Source organism: Podarcis tiliguerta (genome assembly GCF_965153285.1).
Source record: "Podarcis tiliguerta genome assembly, chromosome: 9".
In the NCBI taxonomy this organism is placed as follows: Eukaryota; Metazoa; Chordata; class Lepidosauria; order Squamata; family Lacertidae; genus Podarcis; species Podarcis tiliguerta.
In genome coordinates, this window is record NC_139542.1 from 43423375 (window position 1) to 43446176 (window position 22802).

Sequence of the window (22802 nt, forward strand, 5' to 3'; positions counted from 1 at the left end):
TCTGATAGACCTACTAACCAGATCTTGTCTGATATTCTTTAAGGCTATCGTAGTATTTTCTTTAAAAAAAACAGTCTGAAAACTGCCAGATGATAATTAACTGCAATAAACAGTTTGACCATAGGAAGTCTGCACTTTTAAATCTGCACTGGTTCCCAGTCTATTTCCAGGTCTTTTTCCAGGCTATCGTAAGTAATGGAACTCACAAATTAAATATTGTGAAGTGTGAAATAATATTTTGTGAACCTACTCTCACCGTGAATCCTAGTATTATGATGAGAAACAATTATCTTTATCCATCTAAGGTTTTCCCCCCTCATTATTAGCATCCTTGCACTTAGTAGATGAGAAAATATTTAAAATGTTTTTTAACTCTGTGCAATCTTGGCTGTATAACTCTTAGTAGTCACTGATCAGCAGAATTCTACTAAAATAATATTGGATGAGTGAATCCTGAAACGATTTTATTTATTTATGCATGTGCATACATGTGTTTGCTTTAATAACTATTATCTGGGTCACAAGCAGAAGAAAAGCCTCAAAATACAAGTACTTTAGAATGCTGTGTCTTTAGAGTAACTCTACAATGTAAGCATATTTCACAAATCTGAATTTCCTTGAGCACAGTACAAGGTTGAATACTTTCAAGTCCCGTGTATTTCAATAGAAGAGTTAAGCACACACTTAAATCTTTTGCATTGAAATTGAAAAGTTCTTAATACTGACTGGATTGAGCTGTCTGTGTGTGTGTGTGTGTGTGTGTGTGTGTGTGTGTGTTCAACAGCTGCATCACTTTCACTGATTTCCTCTATTGTCAATAGCTTTGCTATTGAGCTAAATTTAAGACTAAGTCCATGTTACTTTTGATTTTGTTTTATTATATACCAAGGTTACAATTGACTAAAATTGTGTTACTGCTTGTTTAGTCTAAACAATGCTGAAATGCTACTGATTGTTGCAAATTCTGCAGTTTTTAATGGAATACACAATCGTAAAATCTGTTCAGTATATATATTGAACAAATTTTATGATTTTTTAATATATCTGTTGCAGAAGACTTCAAACATCAATAGACCTTTTGTGCATTAGTCATGCAAATGAGAGAATCAATACAGATTGAAATACAAACTGACTATTCATGCAGATCAATCTGTATTTACCCTTCATTTTCGATTTTGAATTTTACCTTGGGGGAAAATAGAAAGATAAACAAAATGCTTGGATGGGTTATGGAGATTCTGTTTAGAAACAGCCTCCTTAGAAAGGTGTGGCTGTGTGACAAGAAATATGCCAATTCTATTGATACTGAATTGAGAAACAAAGTATCAAACACTAGCCAGAGAATCAGAAGGCAAACCCAACTATTAGAAACAAATTGCTATGCTTATCAGTAGCACTTTTTGTAAATTTATTATAAAAGAACCCTATTATATACCTTTTATCTAGTGTGTATTTTTTATACTGGGTTGCTGAAGAGTGATCCTTCTTTAAGCAGACGGCTTTGTGCAAGGGATGGTGTCAATGTTTTTCCTGACACACCTTATTTCACCCTGTATTAGAGGGAAACCTGCCCAACAGGAGTCATGTTTTAGTAATTTGCAGTAGGAAGCAGGAGACAAGGAAGCCCTGGTGCATTATCACAACGCCTTTTATGGTTCTCTGGATCCTGCCCACTGTAACTTTTCACGGCCCCTTAAAAAGTGGATTTCTCACAGGAACTCTTACTTTTCCATAACCTTTTATAAGATTTAATCACACACACACACACACAGAGAGAGAGAGAGAGAGAGAGAGAGAGGGAGAGAGGGAGAGAGAGAAACAACTAAGAGTTAAATGTCTAACATCAAGATTTTCAAGTTGTTCTAGCATTGTACCTTGCTGTCTCTGAAAGCAGTAGCACCACTCATTGTTAGATATCAAACTGTCTTTGTAAGTGTCACAAGAGTTGAAGAATGCCTTGGTGCACTGTTCGTTCTTGTCAAGGTAAATGCTTCCAAGCTCTGACTGGTCCAGTAGGAGGTCGTAGTTCGTATCAAGCCTGTTAAACATCCAGCCAAGAGAGTCCTTGCAAATTGGCAAAATGCTGGTATCAAATCCTAAAAGGCAGAAATACAAAGAAATCGAATGAGAGAAAGATTCGGCTAGCTCACAACTTGGAAAGCCAGGTAAGTCATGGAAACATCTTTATCAGTGTGTGCTGATGACCAGCTTGTAAAAGTAACATGATAACTGCTTAAAAACAAGAGTATCTGCATCTATTACTTAACATAGCATTTAATCTCAAGACACTTGACAACATATGCTTGCTTGAAAATTCTAGGCATGCAATAGTGGGAAATAATTATTGCACCCTGACTTCAGTAATGTTGACATCCGTAAAATGAGAAGTAACTGAGTAAGACTGGGTATGTACCCGGGAAGACTGGTATGGTTATATAAAATTGGTAAGAAAGGGAGACTGAAGTCCAGATAAAAACAGTGGAGAATGGCACAAGGAACCATAACGAAAGCATTGTGCTGCTACTTTGGCTTCCTACGTAGAAAGGTATGCCAGTCTTCCTTCTTGCTCACTCTCAAGCAAATCAGACTGAGGAGAGCTAGTTTGGACTAAGTTTCCATGGGTATTTTTGGGGTGGGTGGGAAGGTAGGGGATAAAAAACATTGCGTCTTTTTAAGAGCACCCTCTGGCACGACAGAAGACAAATCTCTCAAACTGGATTCCTTATGATTCCTTATAATTGATAAGCTAGGTCTGGTTTGTAAGTTCTGCAAAAAGCATACTGTTCTTGCATAGGTGAAAAAAATAGGAGGACCCTGTGCCTTTTCACATGCAGCCAGTAAAGCAGTCCCGAGGGGAGAGGGGTTTCTATTGGGGGGAGGAAACTGGGACAAGCACCCTGAACAGTGCTCTAATTAAGTTGCAGCCTGCCTTTCTGTCAAACAAACAAACAAAGCAAGAGATAAGTCTACTCATCTACTCCCTCTCATCTAGCTTGGCCAAAGTATGATTGCCTACTTTGAACATGAAATGTTCTTGGTCTGAATTTCCTGTCACTAAGACCAGAGATCACTAACAAGATGCCATAAAAGATGTTAGGAAGTCCTGTGTTAACAGTTGTTGTTGTTGTTGTTTAGTCGTTTAGTAGTGTCCAACTCTTCATGACCCCATAGACCAGAGCACGCCAGGCACTCCTATCTTCCACTGCCTCCTGCAGTTTAGTCAAACTCATGTAGCTTCGAGAACACTGTCCAACCATCTCGTCCTCTGTCGTCCCCTTCTCCTTGTGCCCTCCATCTTTCCCAACATCAGGGTCTTTTCCAGGGAGTCTTCTCTTCTCGTGAGGTGGCCAAAGTACTGGAGCCTCAGCTTCAAGATCTGTCCTTTCAGTGAGCACTCAGGGCTGATTTCCTTAAGAATGGATAGGTTTGATCTTCTTGCAGTCCATGGGACTCTCAAGAGTCTCCTCCAGCACCATAATTCAAAAGCATCAATTCTTCGGCGATCAGCCTTCTTTATGGTCCAGCTCTCACTTCCATACATCACTACTGGGAAAACCATAGTACCGGCAGGCAAATATTCTAGGTAATATTTTATTATTATTATTATTTATCCATAATATAAAGAAACTGAAATCACAGAGAACAACACAATTTTCAAGCTGGGCTGTCACAAGCAAAGCAAGAATTATACATGCCGACACCTGACCATATCAAAAAGCCAATTCATGTGAAGTTCCACGGATGTTTTCAGCATGACTTGCTCCCTGTATGCATCACTAGTGCAGCTTGTAGTGTAGGGTGCAGCTATTACATGGCAAAATCCTAAAAAGACTCATCCTTGAAAACAGAAAGATGTGAAGAACTAAAATCCTGTAATGGCTGGGAACTAAAGACAGAAACTTCAAAAATGCTGTAGAAAATCAAGCAAACAGCACAAATGGCCCAAAGCGTTCCCCCTTAAGGAGAGAAGGGAATTTGTCACCTTCAGTTTTAATCTCACACCCAGTGCCCATGTTGTCTACCAAGCACCCTTCACAATAGGAAGGAAAATGCTGAGAAGATATTCATACAAAACTGCAGCAAAACTCAACTGCTTAATATACAGCAACAGAGTATTTAAATACAGTATAAAGAGGTATAAAATATTGTTTGGATGCAAAGTGATTAACTCTCAAATACTCGTACTGAACGCTGTTCCTATAGAAACAAAATCGAGACTACTGAAGTATGAGGCTGTGGCTAGCTGAATAAATACCAATGGCCTGTATGGGACTGCAAGCTAGAACACAATTTGAATTGACCTAATGAACACTGAACTCAGACCCAATTAAGAGAACCAACTTGCAAAGTAAAGTATGGTAACTTGGCTCAATATTTATTAAAAGTGTCTACATATCATTCTCTAGCATCTCTTGTTAAAATATACCAAAGTCACATATTTTTGACCATGCACAGTAGGATCTGTACACAGCCTAGGGGATGCAGTGACTGGAGATAACTAAAGGAAACTGAGAGTTCCTGACCGTGCCTGAAGACATCAAACACACCAAAATATAAGCCTTTCCTATTATGTTATTCATACAAACTTAACAACCAGCACACACAGAAGCAAGGAGGAGTTGTGAATATGATTAGAAGTCTGATTTACCCCTCTGGAAAGAACCTAGACCAACCAGATTTAAACCAGAAATGTTTTTGTCAACTATTAAACTGCTAATTTGGGTTCCCCCTACCCACTCCTTCTCAGAAGAATATTCTTTCATTTGGCTTAGGTTGCACCACTTGGCTATTTACTAACTTGGCACACGTACAGGGTCATTAAAAGCTTTTCCTCCTTCCAGGAAACCTGCCATTGGGCTGAGTTCCAAAGGAAGTACTGAATTCCACACATCACCATAAATGTCTTTTGCACTTCACAACGCTCGGCATTTCCTCCACTAGGAATTCACCAGCAAAACCTTATAGGAAAAAGAATGTATATCGGCTAATATTTTTGTTTTCTCTCTGGAGATAAATGTTGAATCCTGAGTGTTTCAAAACACAGGTTTGACAAATAAAGCTGTGCCAACTTTCCTCCCTTCCTTTGGCAAGTGAATAAGGAGGAAGCTAAAATAAGTCGGGTAATTCCATGAAAATCTCAACCTGCAGACTCCTTTTTTCATTTTCATATATTGTAAACGTTCTCCATATCATTTTAAAGATAATTTCCCAAAGTTTCGTTATCTGGCGGCAGTTCTTCAAAATGGCATTTTACACATGAGTGAAACAACCAGAAGCATGACATGTAAAATGACTCAGAATTTCCCTAATTTTTTTCTTTTTCTAAAGTTCAGTAAAAGACCTCTGACTTGTGTTGGTACGCTTTATGGGACTGATGTAGCAAGTATGCCAGAGGCACCATGATTTTATTTATGGTGAAGGGCTAGATATAAACCTCCAGAATAAATAGATAAAGTACACATGTTCAGATTTATGGAAAGCTTTAACAATACATAGGAGCTTCATTTGTTGCCAGGCTCCTAAGGGAGAGAGAAGCAGGGGGAAGAGGATTAAGTACTGATTACTTCTATGCTGCAGTTGATGAACTGAGACACAGAAATTAGGTGCAAGATAAACCTTGATGCCCTGATCCCATCTGGAGACATGGCACATAGTTAGGCACATGAGCTACAAAGTCCCTGGTTCATCTCTCAACTCAGCTGGATAATACTAGGTACTTTAGACAAGCCACTTTTCTGATGGCCACTGGGATGCTAGCCTACACAACAGGGTTTCAGCAATATAATATGCAGAAAGGAACAGGTTTGAGTTCCCTAAACCCTACAATATAAATGCTACTTATTTATTAAATCACACCCTACCCTTCCTCATAATGGAGCCCAGGGTGGCAGATAAGTGATAATGCCATAAAAAATCTGAAAAACAGCACAGCTGAAGGCTGGGAAAGATCTCAGCTTAAAAGGCTTTTTGAAAGAGGAAGGTCTTCATTAGGCGCTAAAAATACAACAGAAACTGTGTGTGACTAATATTCAAGGGTAGGTCTAAAAGGTAGGTCTAAACAGATGTCCTGATAAGATGGTATCTGCAGGAGTCCCTCACCTACAGAGCACAGTAATTAATTGAGGGTGTATGGGGTGAGGTGATCTTTCAGGTATCTGGTAATGTATACTAACAAGGGAGTAATAGGAATCCAGTCACCTATTAGGCAGCTTAAAAGGCCACTGTAAGAAAAATCGAAAATTGAAAAACAACAAGCTGCTTGTGGGACACCATATTTGGTCCTGGTGATATTTGCCTTGTGATCGCAATTGAAAAAAAGGGATCTGCAAGGACTGGGTTGGAAGCTACTTCACACAAACATTTTGCCACATGGTGCAGTGCTACACTGAGTGATAACGCTACTACACTCAAAGTTGGGTGAAGGAGTGGCATGCTTTATGAAATTTGCATTTTCCTAATGTTCCTCTATATGCATTTGTTTCATATGGAATCCATTTTAAATGCTGGTGTTTGGCACATTATTCCTGAAATGAACTGCAAGAATATTCCTTGTTTTTACAGGGAACACAACAGTACTTTTAAAATGCAACCATTCCTAGTTTATATTACTTTCAATGCATCAAAAATATTTAGTATTTTAAGTATCTTTTACAGAGTGGGCCCTGGTTATTCCAGAACTATACCTCACCATTTACCCATAACAAACTGTGGTGGTAAAGAAGCCAAGCCAAGAGACACCAAAAAGAGTATTATTAAAAAAAAATCCTTCTGGTCCCTACAGAAGAATCTTAAGCCTGGATTGTGTGGGCACAAGACTCTGTTTTCTTGATTGCAACTGATGTTTAAGCTTGTCTTGTTTACATTTTGTATTGACTGGATTGTGAAATAATGGTGCACCAACTCTACTGTAAATCTTTAGAATGTAGAAGTAAGTAGCAGCCCAGCTTTCACATCCTGTACCACTCTATTTATTATAGAAAAATGAATCCACATAAATACAGATTCATCTTTATTTCATTTTGACTATTTGCTATTATTGCTTCAGCGTGAGTAATCATACAGAGCAATAACATTTTCAATTAAGTAACATAATAGGATTTCTTAGTAATGCAAATTTGCAGAAAGTAGAAGACCTAATCAAACAAAAGCATGCAAAAAATATCAGCACATCTAAAAAATGTTAATAGTGAAGGTATCAAGGTAGGCAGTCAGCAGCAGGCAAGCTCTATTAAACAAGACATGAGAGAAATTCACAGAGCTGGCCTGTTGTGTTAATGAAGGGTCCAAGTTCAGCGCTTACAAAATCTAATTTGCCTTGACTCCTCAGTGGGAAACCACTCTCAAAATGTATCACTGCATATAATAATTGCTGTTTTAAACAAATCCTACCAGTAATTACATAACCTGATATTCCACTTGTTTTTGATGCAACAGCAACAAAATCTTTTAAAGTTTCAAAGGATTTGCCCTGTTAATTGTTGTTGTTTAGTCGTTTAGTCATGTCCAACTCTTCGTGACCTCATGGACCAGAGCATGCAGGCACTCCTGTCTTCCACTGCCTCCCGCAGTTTGGTCAAACTCATGTTCATAGTTTCGAGAACACTGTCCAGCCATCTCGTCCTCTGTTGTCAATCTTTCCCAACATCGGGGTCTTTTCCAGGGAGTCTTCTCTTCTCCCTGGAAAGTATTGCAGCCTCAGCTTCAGGATCTGTCCTTCCAGTGAGCACTCAGGGCTGATTTCCTTAAGAATGGATAGGTTCGATCTTCTTGCAGTCAATGGGACTCTCAAGAGTCTCCTCCAGCACCATAATTCAAAAGCATCAATTCTTCGGCGATCAGCCTTCTTTATGGTCCAGCTCTCACTTCCATACATCACTACTGGGAAAACCATAGCTTTAACTATACAGACCTTTGTTGGCAAGGTGATGTATCTGCTTTTTAAGATGCTGTCTAAGTTTGTCATTGCTTTTCTCCCAAGAAGCAGGCGTCTTTTAATTTCGTCACTGCTGTCACCATCTGCAGTGATCATAGAGCCCAAGAAAGTAAAATCGCTCACCGCCTCCATTTCTTCCCCTTCTATTTGCCAGGGACGCGGGTGGCGCTGTAGGTAAAAGCCTCAGCGCCTAGGGCTTGCCGATCGAAAGGTCGGCGGTTCGAATCCCCGCGGTGGGGTGCGCTTCCGTTGTTCAGTCCCAGCGCCTGCCAACCTAGCAGTTCGAAAGCACCCCCGGGTTCAAGTAGATAAATAGGGACCGCTTACTAGCGTGAAGGTAAACGGCGTTTCCGTGTGCGGCTCTGGCTCGCCAGAGCAGCGATGTCACGCTGGCCACGTGACCTGGAAGTGTCTCCGGACAGCACTGGCCCCTGGCCTCTTGAGTGAGATGGGCGCACAACCCTAGAGTCTGTCAAGACTAGCCCGTACGGGCAGGGGTACCTTTACCTTTTATTTGCCAGGAGGTGATGGGCCCCTGTTAATAGTTCATCATTATTCACTTGTTGGGTCCCCCCTGCCCCTTTGAAGCTTAATCATTCATACACTATTTCATTCATACAATGGGCTTGTCAGTATCTTCCTTTGTGTAACTGTAGAAATATTCACTAATGGTTATGGGCTACCATGCTGCAGTGACTGTATATCTGCCACTCAGCTCAAGTGAAGCACTTATTTTTTATCCTCTCCTTTCAAGGCAACTAATCATCAGCCTGTATCGAACCATTTCTTAGAACTGCATACCTGGCTGAACAATAGACTTGTGAATGACAACCCACACAAAACTCACTAGCTTGTTCTGAACTAAGTGATCATTTGAAGAAAGCCTGAAGAGATTGTTGCACATCAATACAAAGCCATGGCTCGATTTTCTGGAGGGCACCACAGTTGGAGAAAAAATTAACTTGTGGAAGGCATGCTTACGTTTCTGAAGCAAGTGGTTATAAGCTCAGTTTTGAGACTCACTAGAAAAATAACACTAATGGATTTTTTAATTTAAAAATCCCCAGAAACTTAACATGCATTTTTTCAAAGAGATATCAAAAGATGCAAGTGCTTACTACTTCTTTCAGGTCTTTGTACAATTCTAGTCCTCTTCTGAATTCCGCTTTCATGAAGAGCCTTGAACCAATCTCGCAATCTGTTTGCAACCTCTCTGAACTCCAGGTCACTGCACACTGAAAAACAAAATGAAAAGCTTTGTAATTTTCCCGGGCTGCATATAAATTCAATCTTTCATGTTGTTGTAAACAAATGAAAACTAACAGATAACAATTTCCTTATGAGTTATTTTCTCTTTCAATATTATTTACAATCCTCAGTATTTTAAAGATGCAATTTACATAGTGCTTTTGAAAAATGTCTAATGTATTGTTCTTCATAAGTAAAACTATTCTCAGTTTCCCTACTGGTAGGAATACCTGCAACTCTCGCTCCCTATGTTGTGGTATATCGTGTGTTCTATTGTCGAATAAGAGTTCTTATTCTTCTTCTTCAATAAGCATGTGGGGCATTTTTCTGGATGTGTATCTGTGCACTTTATAAATAATGTGAAGAAATGGGACAAATTTCTACTCAAAATCTATTGGAACCTTCAGTCTACTGAAATAAACTGGCTTGTAATTAAAAATAATTTACTTCAAACTTTCTTGGAAGGGTTTCACACATCTCTGGCTCTGGTTAGTGCCTTGATAGGAATTCATGTGGGAACTCTGTGCATACTACCTTAAGGACCATGATAAAAGGAAGTCAAGTCTAATGAACAAACAAATAAATACATTCATTATCTGAAGTCTAGTATCTGAACACATTTGATAGTTGACAATATTTGAGAGGTGATCAACAACAGTGTGTATATTACAATGGTTTTCAGCTTTTCCACATGACCCCTTTTCTACGTGAGCTGGCAAGTTAATTGATGCCTGCAACCTTGTGCACTTTCTGCTAGCTGCACCCAAACCAGTCACTCTCATCTATGCCTTGTAGCAGATCCCAGCTACCAAGGACAGCGGTTGAGTTGTTGGGATCATATACAGGCCTGCTGCATTTCCTTCAAGAAACTCTAACCCATCAAGAGTTCATTGAGTGTGCAGCCAATCCAGGCCCTAACAAGAGAAATGGCACCCCATTTGCTTGTTTGGGGTGCCAGTTTGGCTGGAAGATCAGTTGAGCCTTAGGTCCAAAGTGAACTGTGAGAAACTGTGTTGAAATGTCCAGAGCAGTAGGCTACAGATTGGTGGCTGGGCAGCAACCTATGTAACTGGTACAGCTCGACGATAGAAGGTATGAATGTTTGGAGTCCTGGCACTCAAAGGGAGCTACAGCATTGCACATAAGAGATTACAATCTGCTCCCCGTGGCGTAAGTACACCAATGCAGATTGCTAACCCCCATGATAGCAGTTCAATTAAGCTCTTGGGCTGTACTGCTGCCAGAACGCCAGATCAAGGTTGCAGTGTTACCAAGGATTTAATCTAACCAGCTAACTAAATTTTGGGCATAACTTGTACCATTTATCTAGCTCTCTAAAATGAAATCTCTCCCCCCCCCCCCATGAAGACGTGCTGCTACTATTATACACGACATATTGGCCTGCATTGATTTAAAATAGGTCAAGATGAGGTAATTCAGACTATTATTTCACCCAATAGGTTGGCAGATGAATCTTTAATGACAAAAGACAGACAGTAAAGGTTGTGGAAGGTTAGACAGTAATCAAAAAAATGCATATTAAATCAGATGAATCCACTCAGGAACCTGCCAAGAAGTGCTTTTCCCTTTGTCTAATACTACTACAGGCGCTCTTGCTCTTACAATCAATTCTAGCAGCCATTAAAAGAATTAGTATGGATAAATGAAGTCTCTAGCTCAAAGGTTATTTTGTTCTATCATCTTAAAGTGCTAGAAGCTGACTGGGTTTACAAAAATCAGCATATTTAACTATGGATAAATGAATGAATTTAAAGTCCCCTTCATACATGTTTCATAAATAACTTTCATAATATATAAATGCAAAGAGGAACCAAGTGCGGAATTTGTTTTCACATAAAGTAAATGCTACAATTTGTGGAGTTGGCATTTGAATATAATTTACTGATTGGAGGTAGAGTTTCTGGAAATGCTAATCAGCATATTTTCCTTCACCGCTTTAATTTTCAGTGCAGAAGCTAATTGTATCCTTTGATACAATTGAATCAAAAGAGCAGGAATGAAAAATGTATTAAGATTTTATGCTAAAATATGCATCTAAAACACACAAAAAGGGGTTGTCTGAGCCAGAATCTGGGCAAACCTGCTCCTAATTAAGTGGTAATTGTATTTGTGCTCTACACTGCACCATTTCTGAAAGACAATAGCAAATGGCAAAGGGATAACGTTACAAAATTTTCTCCTGTAAATGACATTTAAGTTGGAAGACTAACAAATTGTTTTTAAGCTGAAAATGGGGTCTTGGTGACTGTGATCCACAGAAAAGGCAAGAACAAATTAACAAAGAACCTCTGAATGATTTCAGAACTTGAACCATTTATGTATTGTCATAACCTATTTATGTATTGTCTACTGTGTAGAATGCAAACTGAAATGTATACCTTATAAAATACAAATGCAATAATCCTTCATTACTAATTAACTAATTTTAATTTCACAATTTCAAACTCTTTTGCGTTCATCTTTAATCAGTATAGTAGCCAATTGCTTTTAAATTATTCCTTTAGCATAACTTACTGTTTTCCAGATCTGAAGCCACCTCCATGGTTGCCCAAACTTTTTTCAAAGAGGACCAGATTTGATGAAGTGAACGTGTGTGAGGGCCAACCACAGTTGTTGAGTGTTTTTTTCTGACCCCAATAATTAAACTGCCAGTTGTTCCCAATGTTATTTTGTACCCATGATAAGCCTCAAGCTAGTCCTGTATGTTTACAGTTTGTCTTTCATCCCCTGTTTCTGTTCCTATACTAGTCAGTAACATCTCTCTAGTGTTAATCAGCACACTCTGCTCAGTTCATCTTTTCATTATGGCCAATGACCAGTATCTCTTCTCAACCTTCTTGTTACCCTCAGAGTCCTAACTATCCACCCATTCCCCTGTTCTTTGAAATAATTATAAACAGGGTCATAAGAAGGAGGAGAAAAGGGGAATGAGGTGGTTTTTAAGCAATGTCAGAAACTCAGCTACATAAGCTAGGCACCAAAGGGCTCTTTAAACCAAAGTTACAGTCGCCAAAACAGAATGTCTAGTTGCCATTTTAGAGCAAGACAGACCTAAAGTCTTATTTTTCAAATGATGGACTGGCTGTGATTGATTATCAGTTGAACATCTGGCTAGTTCAGACAGTGGCGTAGCGTGGGGGGTGCAGGGGGGGCGGCCGCACCGGGCGCAACACCTGGGGGTTAGGGTTAGGGGGCGCAAATCCACGGGTTAGGGGGCGCAAATTACTTGCCTTGCCCCGGCTGCTGACAACCCACGCTACGCCACTGAGTTCAGATGACAACCTTGAGCTAGGTTAAGGTCTAAAACATGGGTAAGCAAACTAAAGCCCGAAGGCCGGATCTGGCCCAATCGCCTTCTAAATTCGGCCCGCGGACAGTCTGGGAATCAGCGTGCTTTTACATGAGTAGAATGTGTCCTTTTATTTAAAATGCATCTCTGGGTTATTTGTGGGGCATAGGAATCCATTCATCCCCTCCAATAAAGTCTGCCCCCCCCTCCCCCTGTGTTTAGTATACAGTTAGAGAATACCTGAAGAGAGTTAAAGGATTTCATTGATTTGGTTGCTCCCTAAAGTTGAGGGGGGGGGAGAGCAGAGGAATCACTGACAGCAGAAACAGCAGGTGGCAGCTTTAGTAGGTCTCTCCCCCCCCCGCAGTAAATATTGGGATGGAACTATAGAACAGACCTCACTACATCCTGTCTCTGCCTCTGAAGGCCAGGTACATGCAATCCATCAGTTTCAGAGTGATAGGAAAAATGAAACGGGATAATTATGCCAGAAAACTATTAGAACCAATTGAAAATAAGTGGGATGGTCATTGGTCTGTCTGAAACTCACTGGGATGGCATTCAACTCCCCTTAAACATTGTTTCCAAGAATATTCTCTTTCCCTTCTTTCAACTGCCCCACTTTATCTGATTATTTTCAGATAAAGTTCTGTCCCTCTCTACTATGGAGCAGAATGTTTTCATACAATGAACTTGATCAGCACATGGCAGCTATATTTTATTAGAACAATTTTGGGTGGGAGGTTAAGTCTAAAATAAGACAATCAATTCCTTAATTTCATTTGTGGCCTGATCTTTTATTAAGAGATAAAACCTTTGTCAACAGAAGTACATCTAATACTACATATTTATAAACAGTATGCATTTTCTAGCCATCTGCTAACCCTTAAAAAAGTCTGATTTTAAGAATGCACCTTAAAATTTACAAATAAATGCAGTTTGATTTCTTCGCTGCTTAACTAAGCAAATGGGCTTTATACTCCAGTTATTCCATGTTATGAGATAATTAATATAAATACTGCTGATATATCAGGGAACTGCAGCTGCTTATTCCTACTGCTTGAAATTAATGTTCCATAGAGGCATTCTGTCCATGATTAATGTATCATAAAATTTAAAATGATTTCAATTAAATTATATATTCATAAGAGAGATCTAGTCTTATTGTCTCCATACAATTGTCAAGGCAGCCCTCATTCAGTCATCAAGGCCAAAGAAGATTGTCAAGATTTACAACATGAGGAACTGATGAACTAGGGAAGAAATGAGCCACTCCTTCACCAAGTATAGTTCCATGCTTCCCTTGCTTCATTCATACACTAGCTTGAGTTTGTGTGAAATCTATTTCTAGAACTTCAACCCACATTTGACAGTAAGTTAGGTCTACTTTGTATGATTCCACTCTGTCACACAGTGCTGTAATGTGTGCCAGGTGGGTGAGCAATTATGCAAAAGTGCTTGCAGTTCATAAAAAGTGGCTGAATAATATAGAGAGGTCCTGAGGGAAGGAATCAGCCTGAGCTGCAATGCAAAGTTCTGATAGGTGTGGACCCCAAATGTTGTGTACACACTGCCAACACTTTAAAAGGCATTCAGACATCAATCCCTTTCTTCATTTATCCCTTCCTCATTTTGCCATCTTAAGCATATCACTTCATCCAGCAAACCAAACTGATACTAAAGTGATTTCCTCATCAAGGAGGCTAGGATCAGACTCTTAGTCTGCAAAATAAATCTAGTCTGCAAAATAAAGCTACACATTTTGCTAAATCCTCTCGTAGTGACAGATAGTTTCTTCAGCAAATGATGCATTTTATAAGCTAATTCCATTTTCCCCAATGTTCCACTACTTGCTGCTTTTAACATATCTCTCTGTGACAAAACACATACTTAAGACAAAAAAGGCAACCCCAGGTAACTGACCCCATTTGTGCGCGCACACCCCTTCATGAAGCCAAATTCCTTAGCCTCAGGTATTGCCTTTTGCCTGGGTTTTACGCAAATGCCATATCTGCTGCTGAGGATCAATGACTTGCAGCTTTGTCCACACCATACAGCCTGATTCTACACACATTTACTCAGGTCTCACTGGTATCAAGGGGATTTATGCTTAAGTGTAAATAAGACGGAAGCTTTAGTTATACTCGGATTTAAGACTATGTCCTCACACTGGAGTACTACTGCTTCAAGACCTACTCATTCATAAGCATCAGTTTCTCTGGAATGTCTGGCTATCAGAATTTAGCAGGTCCATGTTTTCCTAAGCTGCACTGCATTATGGGATTTATAATACTTATAGCAAACACATCACAAAGCATTATGGGATTTGTCAGGCTTTCAAATCTGACTCACAATGGAAGAAAGGGAGCCAAGCCACAACAACTCTCCAAAGTAGTAAAAGTCAACCACCTTGTGATATTGTAATGGGTGTGTGTGTGTGTGTGTGTGTGTTGAACTGGACTAAATGTGCTCTTGGGAAATATATTTGTGTGACTTTTCTGCAGAACAGGAGGCTGCTGAAGTGTTGCCCTGGCCAGGTCTGTTAAGTATCTACTTTGTTATGTAAGCTGGGGCCAATGTCCTGCCACAGAAACTAAACATATGGTGATTCTTCTGGAAGGGGGCATGCCTTTCTTTCCCCCATTCCTTGGATAAAGATGTTGCCATCAATATGTCTGTGTATGGAAGAGAACAAAAGATTGGCAGTCCTGAAACTCAGTCAGCAAGAAATAAGAGGCCTGGCTTACTTTCTGTGATAAATCCAGTGCTAGAGCATTGTGGGTCCCCTAGAAGACTAAATGTGAAGCAGAAGCTCTTGGGAGTGTTGTGAACGTCCATCTCATGCTTAGACTGTATACAGAGAATTTATGTGATGTAAGGTTTTATATCTTCCACAGAAAGAAACCTAAGGTACATGTAGGATGCCTAAAACTATGCTCCATTTTCTAACGGCATTAATACCAGCAACCATTGCATAGATCGCACCATTAATGTTTCCTCAAGGATTGTTAATTATAGTTTCATCCAAAACTGTATTCTGAATGCAGCTATTAATAATCATAAGATTGACAGTAAAACCATTATACTGCTTACATATTTGAAAACAAATTATTGGCTTCCCTGTTAAAACGTTTTTATATCAAGCCGTTTTAGTGTCACATTGACGAATAATTTTTCCATGGAAAACACACACACATGGACAATGAGCTGCTAGGCAGTAATCTATTCAGCCATAAATTTGCTTGTTATTCATAAAGTATGAAAGATATTTGAACTAACTGGATGTGTTGATTATCAGCTCCATTGCCTTTAGCTGAAAGGAACTGTCAAATGTCATCAACCGTGAGCCTCTTTTCCCATTGCATCTTAGACTAGCAACATCTATTTCCTCTAATAACTGCATCACTACTCTGTACTACTTACAAGATTCATGAAACTGAGACTGATTAAACTGTCAATGATGACATCAGCACTTTGTCAGGAAAAGTCTGAAAATAATCTGTCAAGAGCTGATGCCTAAAGAAATACATGTTTCAACTTTTTTCTGTAATATCCAAGTGTATTTTGATAATGCTGCTAAAGATATTCTCATTTTTTTCATAATGTAGTGTTTTGCATTCTAATATGATAAAGATCATTTCTTGTTGCCTGTTATGCTAGCTTGTAAGTAATGCAGCAGCTATCATGCAAATAACTCCATACATTTTTGATGTATTGTGGCACAATGCCAATTGCATACAACTTTCATCTCCTTTATGAAAACAGTATGTAGAAAATCTCTAAAAAGCAAACCCACTACTATAGCAATGTTGCATCAACACCACTGCACAATTTTGTCATGCCTTGACCCCTTGACAAGTTAAAGGGATTTAGTCTCAGAAATGGATAAATAGTACTTTAAATTTGACTCCAATGATAAGAATGCATAGACAACAGAGGCAAGCACAGAGGCAAGCAAACATGTAGGTAGTGAATAAGGAACTATAAGAGTCTCATACACCTTGTCTATGAGTTTGACTGTACCACTAACTGCCATGGACATCTTAGTAATCATACACTGCTTGTACAGTTATACAGGAAGCACAATGAAACACAAAACCCATGCACCATCCTATGGTTACTTTAAAAAAAAGAAAAAGATGACTTATTATGATTGAAAGTCCTGCTCTCTCCCCCTGGCCAACACTCCTGGTTTGGGAAACCAAACTAGCAAGGTAAGCTGCAGTTGAAACAAAGAAACAAAAAAGAATACCACTTAAAAGGTACTTCCAAATAAATTGGCACTTAGCTGGGATTATTTTGAGATAGGGACCATTACTGAGATATAAAAGTCCACCAAAAGTTTGCAGAGTCTTCAGATTCCGCTTCTTCCCTCAGCACATATAGGTGATGAGTTTTTCCATAAGCACAATATGTACCGCTGTGAAGACAATTCTCCTTTATTTAATAGCAGTTTCTCATTATGAACTGGGGAACTTATGTTTTAAGGCTCCCTCCAAACCAGGTAGTGAAAAGTCGTGTGTGCAAGGGAAGAAGGGAGCATGAGGGTACGTCACTTGTTCCTGGTTTGAGAAAGCACGCCTTATTGGACAGAGGTCAATATCCAACTGTGTCATCGGAACAGACTTCCATGAATCAGGACTTCCCTTGCCTGATAAAAGTCTGCTCCACGTGAATGGGTACCATTCCAGAGGAGATTCAGGGGACATTCCATCTCACCAGTGCATTCCACTGCAAAACAGTGGCTATCACCCAGAGAACATATTTAAAGTGAAACATAACCTGATATAAGCAGGAAGCTATTTAACATCTGAATTCTTACTCAGTATTTTTAAGTATTTGTCTCTCTGGCCAGTTTATAGCACATTTAGTGTTATAAACACTGTTATTTTTGACAAAATGTTCAGTGAATCCTGACATGACTCTGGTAGTGAACAGGTAGGTTCATCACCAGCTGGCTGTGTATTCATGTTTAATCTTTAGCTCTGAGGCTATCCACCAGATAGGCTCTCATGACAAACTTCCAATCCTCAAAAAATGTATTTCTGAGTTTACTTGGAAAATATATATCAGCCAGCAAAGAATATTGTATTCTCGGTAGCCCATTTGCCTTTGATCCTAGTGATTATCCTGATACACATTATTCATTTTAACTTGCGGCAGCCATAGTACAGTGGACTCATTCTGTAAGAGATGATAGGGTGATGGCAAGAGGCATTTACACCATGCATTGCCTTTAGGTTAGCCAGGGAATAGCACAAATGTCACAGCAATGACAGTCTTCCAGAATACTATGTGGTGAGTAAGATCATCCAGTATATTTAAGTGCCAGTCTAACCAGTCTAAGTACTGGTTGCTTATTACATTCTCCACATCCCCGGATGCTTAGCACCCTAAACTGTATCATTGAATTAATTCTATCAATGTACAGGATTACTTGTATTAAAATAAAAGTTGTGTTGTTGTCTCCTCTCCTTCAGAGCAAAGGCTACTTGGGTTGTGAGATAGTTTGTAAATGAGAAGGAGCCAAACAAACGTATGGATTCAGACAACTATATCTGCTGTTCAGTAGAAAACTTTTCAAAGGCAGAAATGTTATTGAAAAATCTGTCCTCTGCACTGCTCTTTTGAAGCTTTCTCATGTTGTATGTTTCCAGTGTTTTAACTGCTTCAAAAGAAAAGAATACAGAAAAATTATTCTGTTTCCTTTTGTGTTTCCAAGCTTTGTAAATTCAGCCTGGGCTTTGTTAAGAGGTGCATGCAGTTTCCCCATTTTTATTTGAAGAAAGGCTGCTTTTAGGAATAAAGTGACTGAGCAAAACAGAATGAATTGTGACCTCTGGGATATCCTTTAAATACATTCCTCCTGAATTCTATAAGGATAACTACTAGGAATGATCAACACCTCCAACGGATAAGATAGGTGAAAATAATGAAATTTCCTGACAAACATAACAGGCACATAAACCTGCTTAAAAGCTTTCATCTGCCCCTAAATCCAGATAAGGGCTAATCCTGCTACAAAGGCAAAAGTATAAAAAGTCTCTAGCGTAATCTCAGAGAAGAACAAACTATTTTGGAAAAAGTTGTTATTTGGTTTTATGGCTGCAACCGTGGCTTAGTATCCAGGTTAAAGCTGACATTACTAGCAAAACAATTTAAAAAAATAAGGATTAACTGAACTATTAGGTTCTAGCTCTAGTCTTATAGGACAGAACTCCTGCTCAGTATTCCAGCCAGCCAGCCAGCCAGCCATGCCCTTAATCCAGGATACTCCAATCCATTTTCCTCCCTCCTCCAGTTTGGGATTTCAGATATTCAGCCAGGCAAACATACCTGTAACCAGGATATGCAATTCCCTTCTCCCTCCCTCCCTGCCTCCCTCCCTCCCTCCCTCTACAGCAGTCAATCAGTATTTCATGCCCTCTGAGCATGCTCAGCCCATATCCAGCTTGCCTGCCCCCATTCAAGAACAATTTTGTATACTTCTGCAAATCTTGGGGTTTCCTCAAGACTGTGTATAACTGCTGTCATTTTGGCTACATAATGATCTATGTTTGAAGAAAAAGCTTGCTACAAGTATATAGGATCTGAGACATTGACAGTGAAATATAGCAGTGGTTTGCCATAAAATTTAACACCGAAATCCAAAACCACAGAACCATATCTATTTAATTTCCACAGACCTACACTGACATCTATTTAAAGCAGCTGACCCCATCACTGCTGATTCTGACAAGGTGAGCAGGGGGGTAGGCGGCTCCTGGGTTCAGGAAATAGTGTTTCTGCTGCTTTGGGTAGGATTTTATGGATATGTCTTTTGGGGGTTCCTCTTGATACTGCACTGGCACATGAGGTCCAGGAGGTGTCAGTGGCTTCAAGTGCCCTTTACCAGCTTCAAATGGGTTGCCAGCTGTGCTGATACCTTGGTAGTGATGGCTTAGGTATGGTGATCCCTGTACTGGTAGCTTTTTAGTTTGACTACATCTTCCAGTTGAGTTACAACTGGTCTGGACTTCAAAAAATGACCTGTAACTTCAAATTAGTACAGAACTTAGCTGCTAGAATTTTGATGGGCACATCCAAAGTTGTTCATATCACACATATTTCAAAAGATCTACACGGGTTGTCTATTCACTTCCAAACCTAATTTGAACTTTAAACTGGATTTAAAAATCCAAAAAGTCTTGGGATCTGAATATTTTATGGAGCATATTACACCAGGTTGTTCATGTCTTCAGTTCTTCTGCAGACACCCTGTATATGTTCTGTAAATATACATGTTTCTACAGGGAAGAAAGCCTTTTCTGCAGTGGCCTTGACTTTGAAATACCGATGAAGTATACAGACATTGCAAGCTTTTAGGGATCAGTGAAGTTTTTCATATTTGCCCAGGAATGTTATCATTTTAGATTATTTTGCTTTGTTTCAGTTTGCTCTTTAGTTACTTGGGTTTTAATTTGTCTTTGTTTGGTATCTTGTTATGTTTATTTGTTGGCTTTATGTTGTATTTATATGTTGCAAATTAGTTTTTATTCCAACTTTTCTACACTGTCTGGCATATTTTGAAGAAGTGTGGTTTAACAAATATTTTAACTCAAGTTACCATTTACAGAGCTTTCAAACCACTTCAAGATCTTTCATCAGTATGCATCAGTCAATATATGGAAACAACAATAATAAACACAATAAAACCAATTACACCATTTGCAGTTAAAGCAAACAGTTTTAATATTCTATAATTTATTTAAGATTCCAGTTATATGAAATACTGCACCTCAAAAAAATTTACAGAGCTAGCTAAGTATATCATGGGACCAGAAAGGTTGGAACAATTTCTCTGTGAGCAAAGGCTACATTGTTTGGGGCATTTGAGTTTAGAGAGAAAAAAAGACATGCAAGAAGGTACCATGACAGAGGTTTATATAATTATGTGTGGTTATTTATAGAAAAAATGAATAGACTTTTGTTGTTGTTCCTTTCTCATAATCTTAGAACTCAGGGTCATCTACGTAAGCAAAATGCTGAAAAAGTCAGGACATACATACAAAAAAAAAATACTTCTTCAATAGGACACAGTAAAACAATGGGATCACGACCACAGCATGTGGTGGTGCACACAAACAAGATAGTTTTAAAAGAGAAGAAGAGTTTGGATTTGATATCCCGCTTTATCACTACCCTAGGGAGTCTCAAAGCGGCTAGCATTCTCCTTTCCCTTCCTCGCCCACAACAAACACTCTGTGAGGTGAGTGGGGCTGAGAGACTTCAGAGAAGTGTGACTAGCCCTAGGTCACCCAGCAGCTGCATGTGGAGGAGCGGAGACACGAACCCGGTTCACCAGATTACGAGTCTACCGCTCTTAACCACTACACCACACTGGCTCTCATAAGAGGATCATAAAAATTCATGGATCATACGGAATAAGAAAAAACAAAACATGACGCCATTACAGCTTTCAATGTATAGCAATCTTGGGCATGAATGGGAAACAACATTTGTATACAGATGTACTGTAATAATAAAACTATTATTGCATAATCAATTTAATTTTATATATCATATTACATTTCTTCTATTTAAAACAATAATGATTTAAATTTTAAAAATAGGTATTGCTAAAATGATTGTCCCAGTATCTTAATAAAATTATATGTTTGATGTAAGAATCACAAAGCCAATAAAAGTGCTAATTAAAACAATAGCACTCTCCATTACAGAATTATCATGCAGAAAATGAGATACAAGGTAGTTAAGCTACTAAGAAATAAGAAATTGTTAATTACTGCTATAGTCCAGAATCTGATTATCAAGATCATAAAACATAGAAGTGGGATGCTGTGAAAAGCTATAATTTAAAAATAGAGTAATGGAATGAATACATTAGAAGCCACCAGTCCTGAACAAAAGCTCATGTGCAGTTTGCATCAGTACAAAGTCACAGTGCCAAACACCTTTTGTCCCCGATATTAAAAATTAAGTACAATATAAAAATAAAAACCTGCAGACTACTTGAAAACAGGAAAATGTAATGAATTGTATTACGGAATACAAATTACTTTATGTACCAAAAATTGACACAAACACAATCTGTTGTTAATATTATATGTATTTTATATTCTGTTAGTATTAATAATAATTACTAATAACAATAAAACATAATTAAATGTAAAACATTTATTCTCATCAATGCAAGAAGACTCCCAGACAATACAATGGGACACAACTGAACTTGATCAACATAAATTGACATTGAACAAAAGTTTGTAGGCAAGGGGTGGGGGGAACCTACAGCGCTCTGCTTAATTTCATGTGGTGACATGGAGCAAAAAGTGCAGGGGTGGGGGGAGAGAGTGGGATTAATGCTGTGGGAATGCAACCCCAGAAAGGGAAGAAGGGTTCCTCATCCTTGTTGGATGCTAAAGAAAATGTATGCTTCACAGCTGCATTGTGTAGTAGATAGATGATAATCATAATTTCAAATCTGCTACACATTGCAACATTGCTGAACTAATAGTTTACAATGAGCCTGGTAAGGGCCCAATTTGAATTAAATGTCAGAATTCATTTGTCTATATAGTATTAACGCCACATAAATGATGCCGATAGGTGCACTGGGATTGCAAAGGTCTGGCTCTCTCTGTGGAAGTTTCACACTGACCTAGTTTTGTTGCTGTTGTTGTTGTTGTTGTTGTTTACTAGTTTGATCGAACCAGAAATTCACCTTTTAAACTTGGACTGACACATCAGTCTATAATCTTTTTTAAAAATAGAACTTTATTGAACAATCAGCATCGACCTACAAAGCCATATACAATAATACAATATATACAAACTATATACCGTATTTTTTGTCCCATAGGACGCACCTAGTTTTTTGGGGGGGAAATAAAGGGGGGGGATTCCTTTATTCCCCCCCCAAACCAGGTCGGGGAAACCGAACCAGGTTGAGGAACAGCGGGATGGCGGCACTGCTGTCCCCCGAGCTTGTGGGGCTGGCCGATGTCTGCCCGGTGCGCACTGATCCCTCTTGCTCTCCTGGCTTCAGGGATAGCCGCGTGAAGCCTTTTCAGGGCAAAGGGAGGAACACTCCCCCTGCCCTGAAGAGGGTTGGCATGGCTATCCCAGAAGCCAGAACAGAAGAGGTATCACTGCTTTGCTGCGCAGCCATCTCTCTTGCTGTTCTGACTTCGCTTCGCTGGAGAGATGCTGCACAGCTTTCCCTCTATGCACAGCGCCCCTTCAGCGAAGCGGGAGGAGAAACAGAAGGGGCCCCGTTTCTCTGAAGGGGTGCTGCACAGAGCTCCTTCA

At 39.2% G+C, this 22802-nt stretch overlaps 1 protein-coding gene across 1 annotated transcript in view; it reads right to left on the minus strand.

Moving 5' to 3' along the window:
• Nucleotides 1–22802, minus strand: part of SPOCK3 (SPARC (osteonectin), cwcv and kazal like domains proteoglycan 3) — a 109717-nt gene that overhangs the window by 4508 nt on the left and 82407 nt on the right. Inside the window, exons 7-8 of the mRNA XM_083457462.1 lie at nucleotides 9052–9168; nucleotides 1875–2096 (exon numbers count right to left, since the gene is read on the minus strand). Of these exons, the coding sequence (XP_083313588.1) occupies nucleotides 1875–2096; nucleotides 9052–9168 (339 nt within the window). The remainder of the gene's footprint in view (nucleotides 1–1874; nucleotides 2097–9051; nucleotides 9169–22802) is intronic.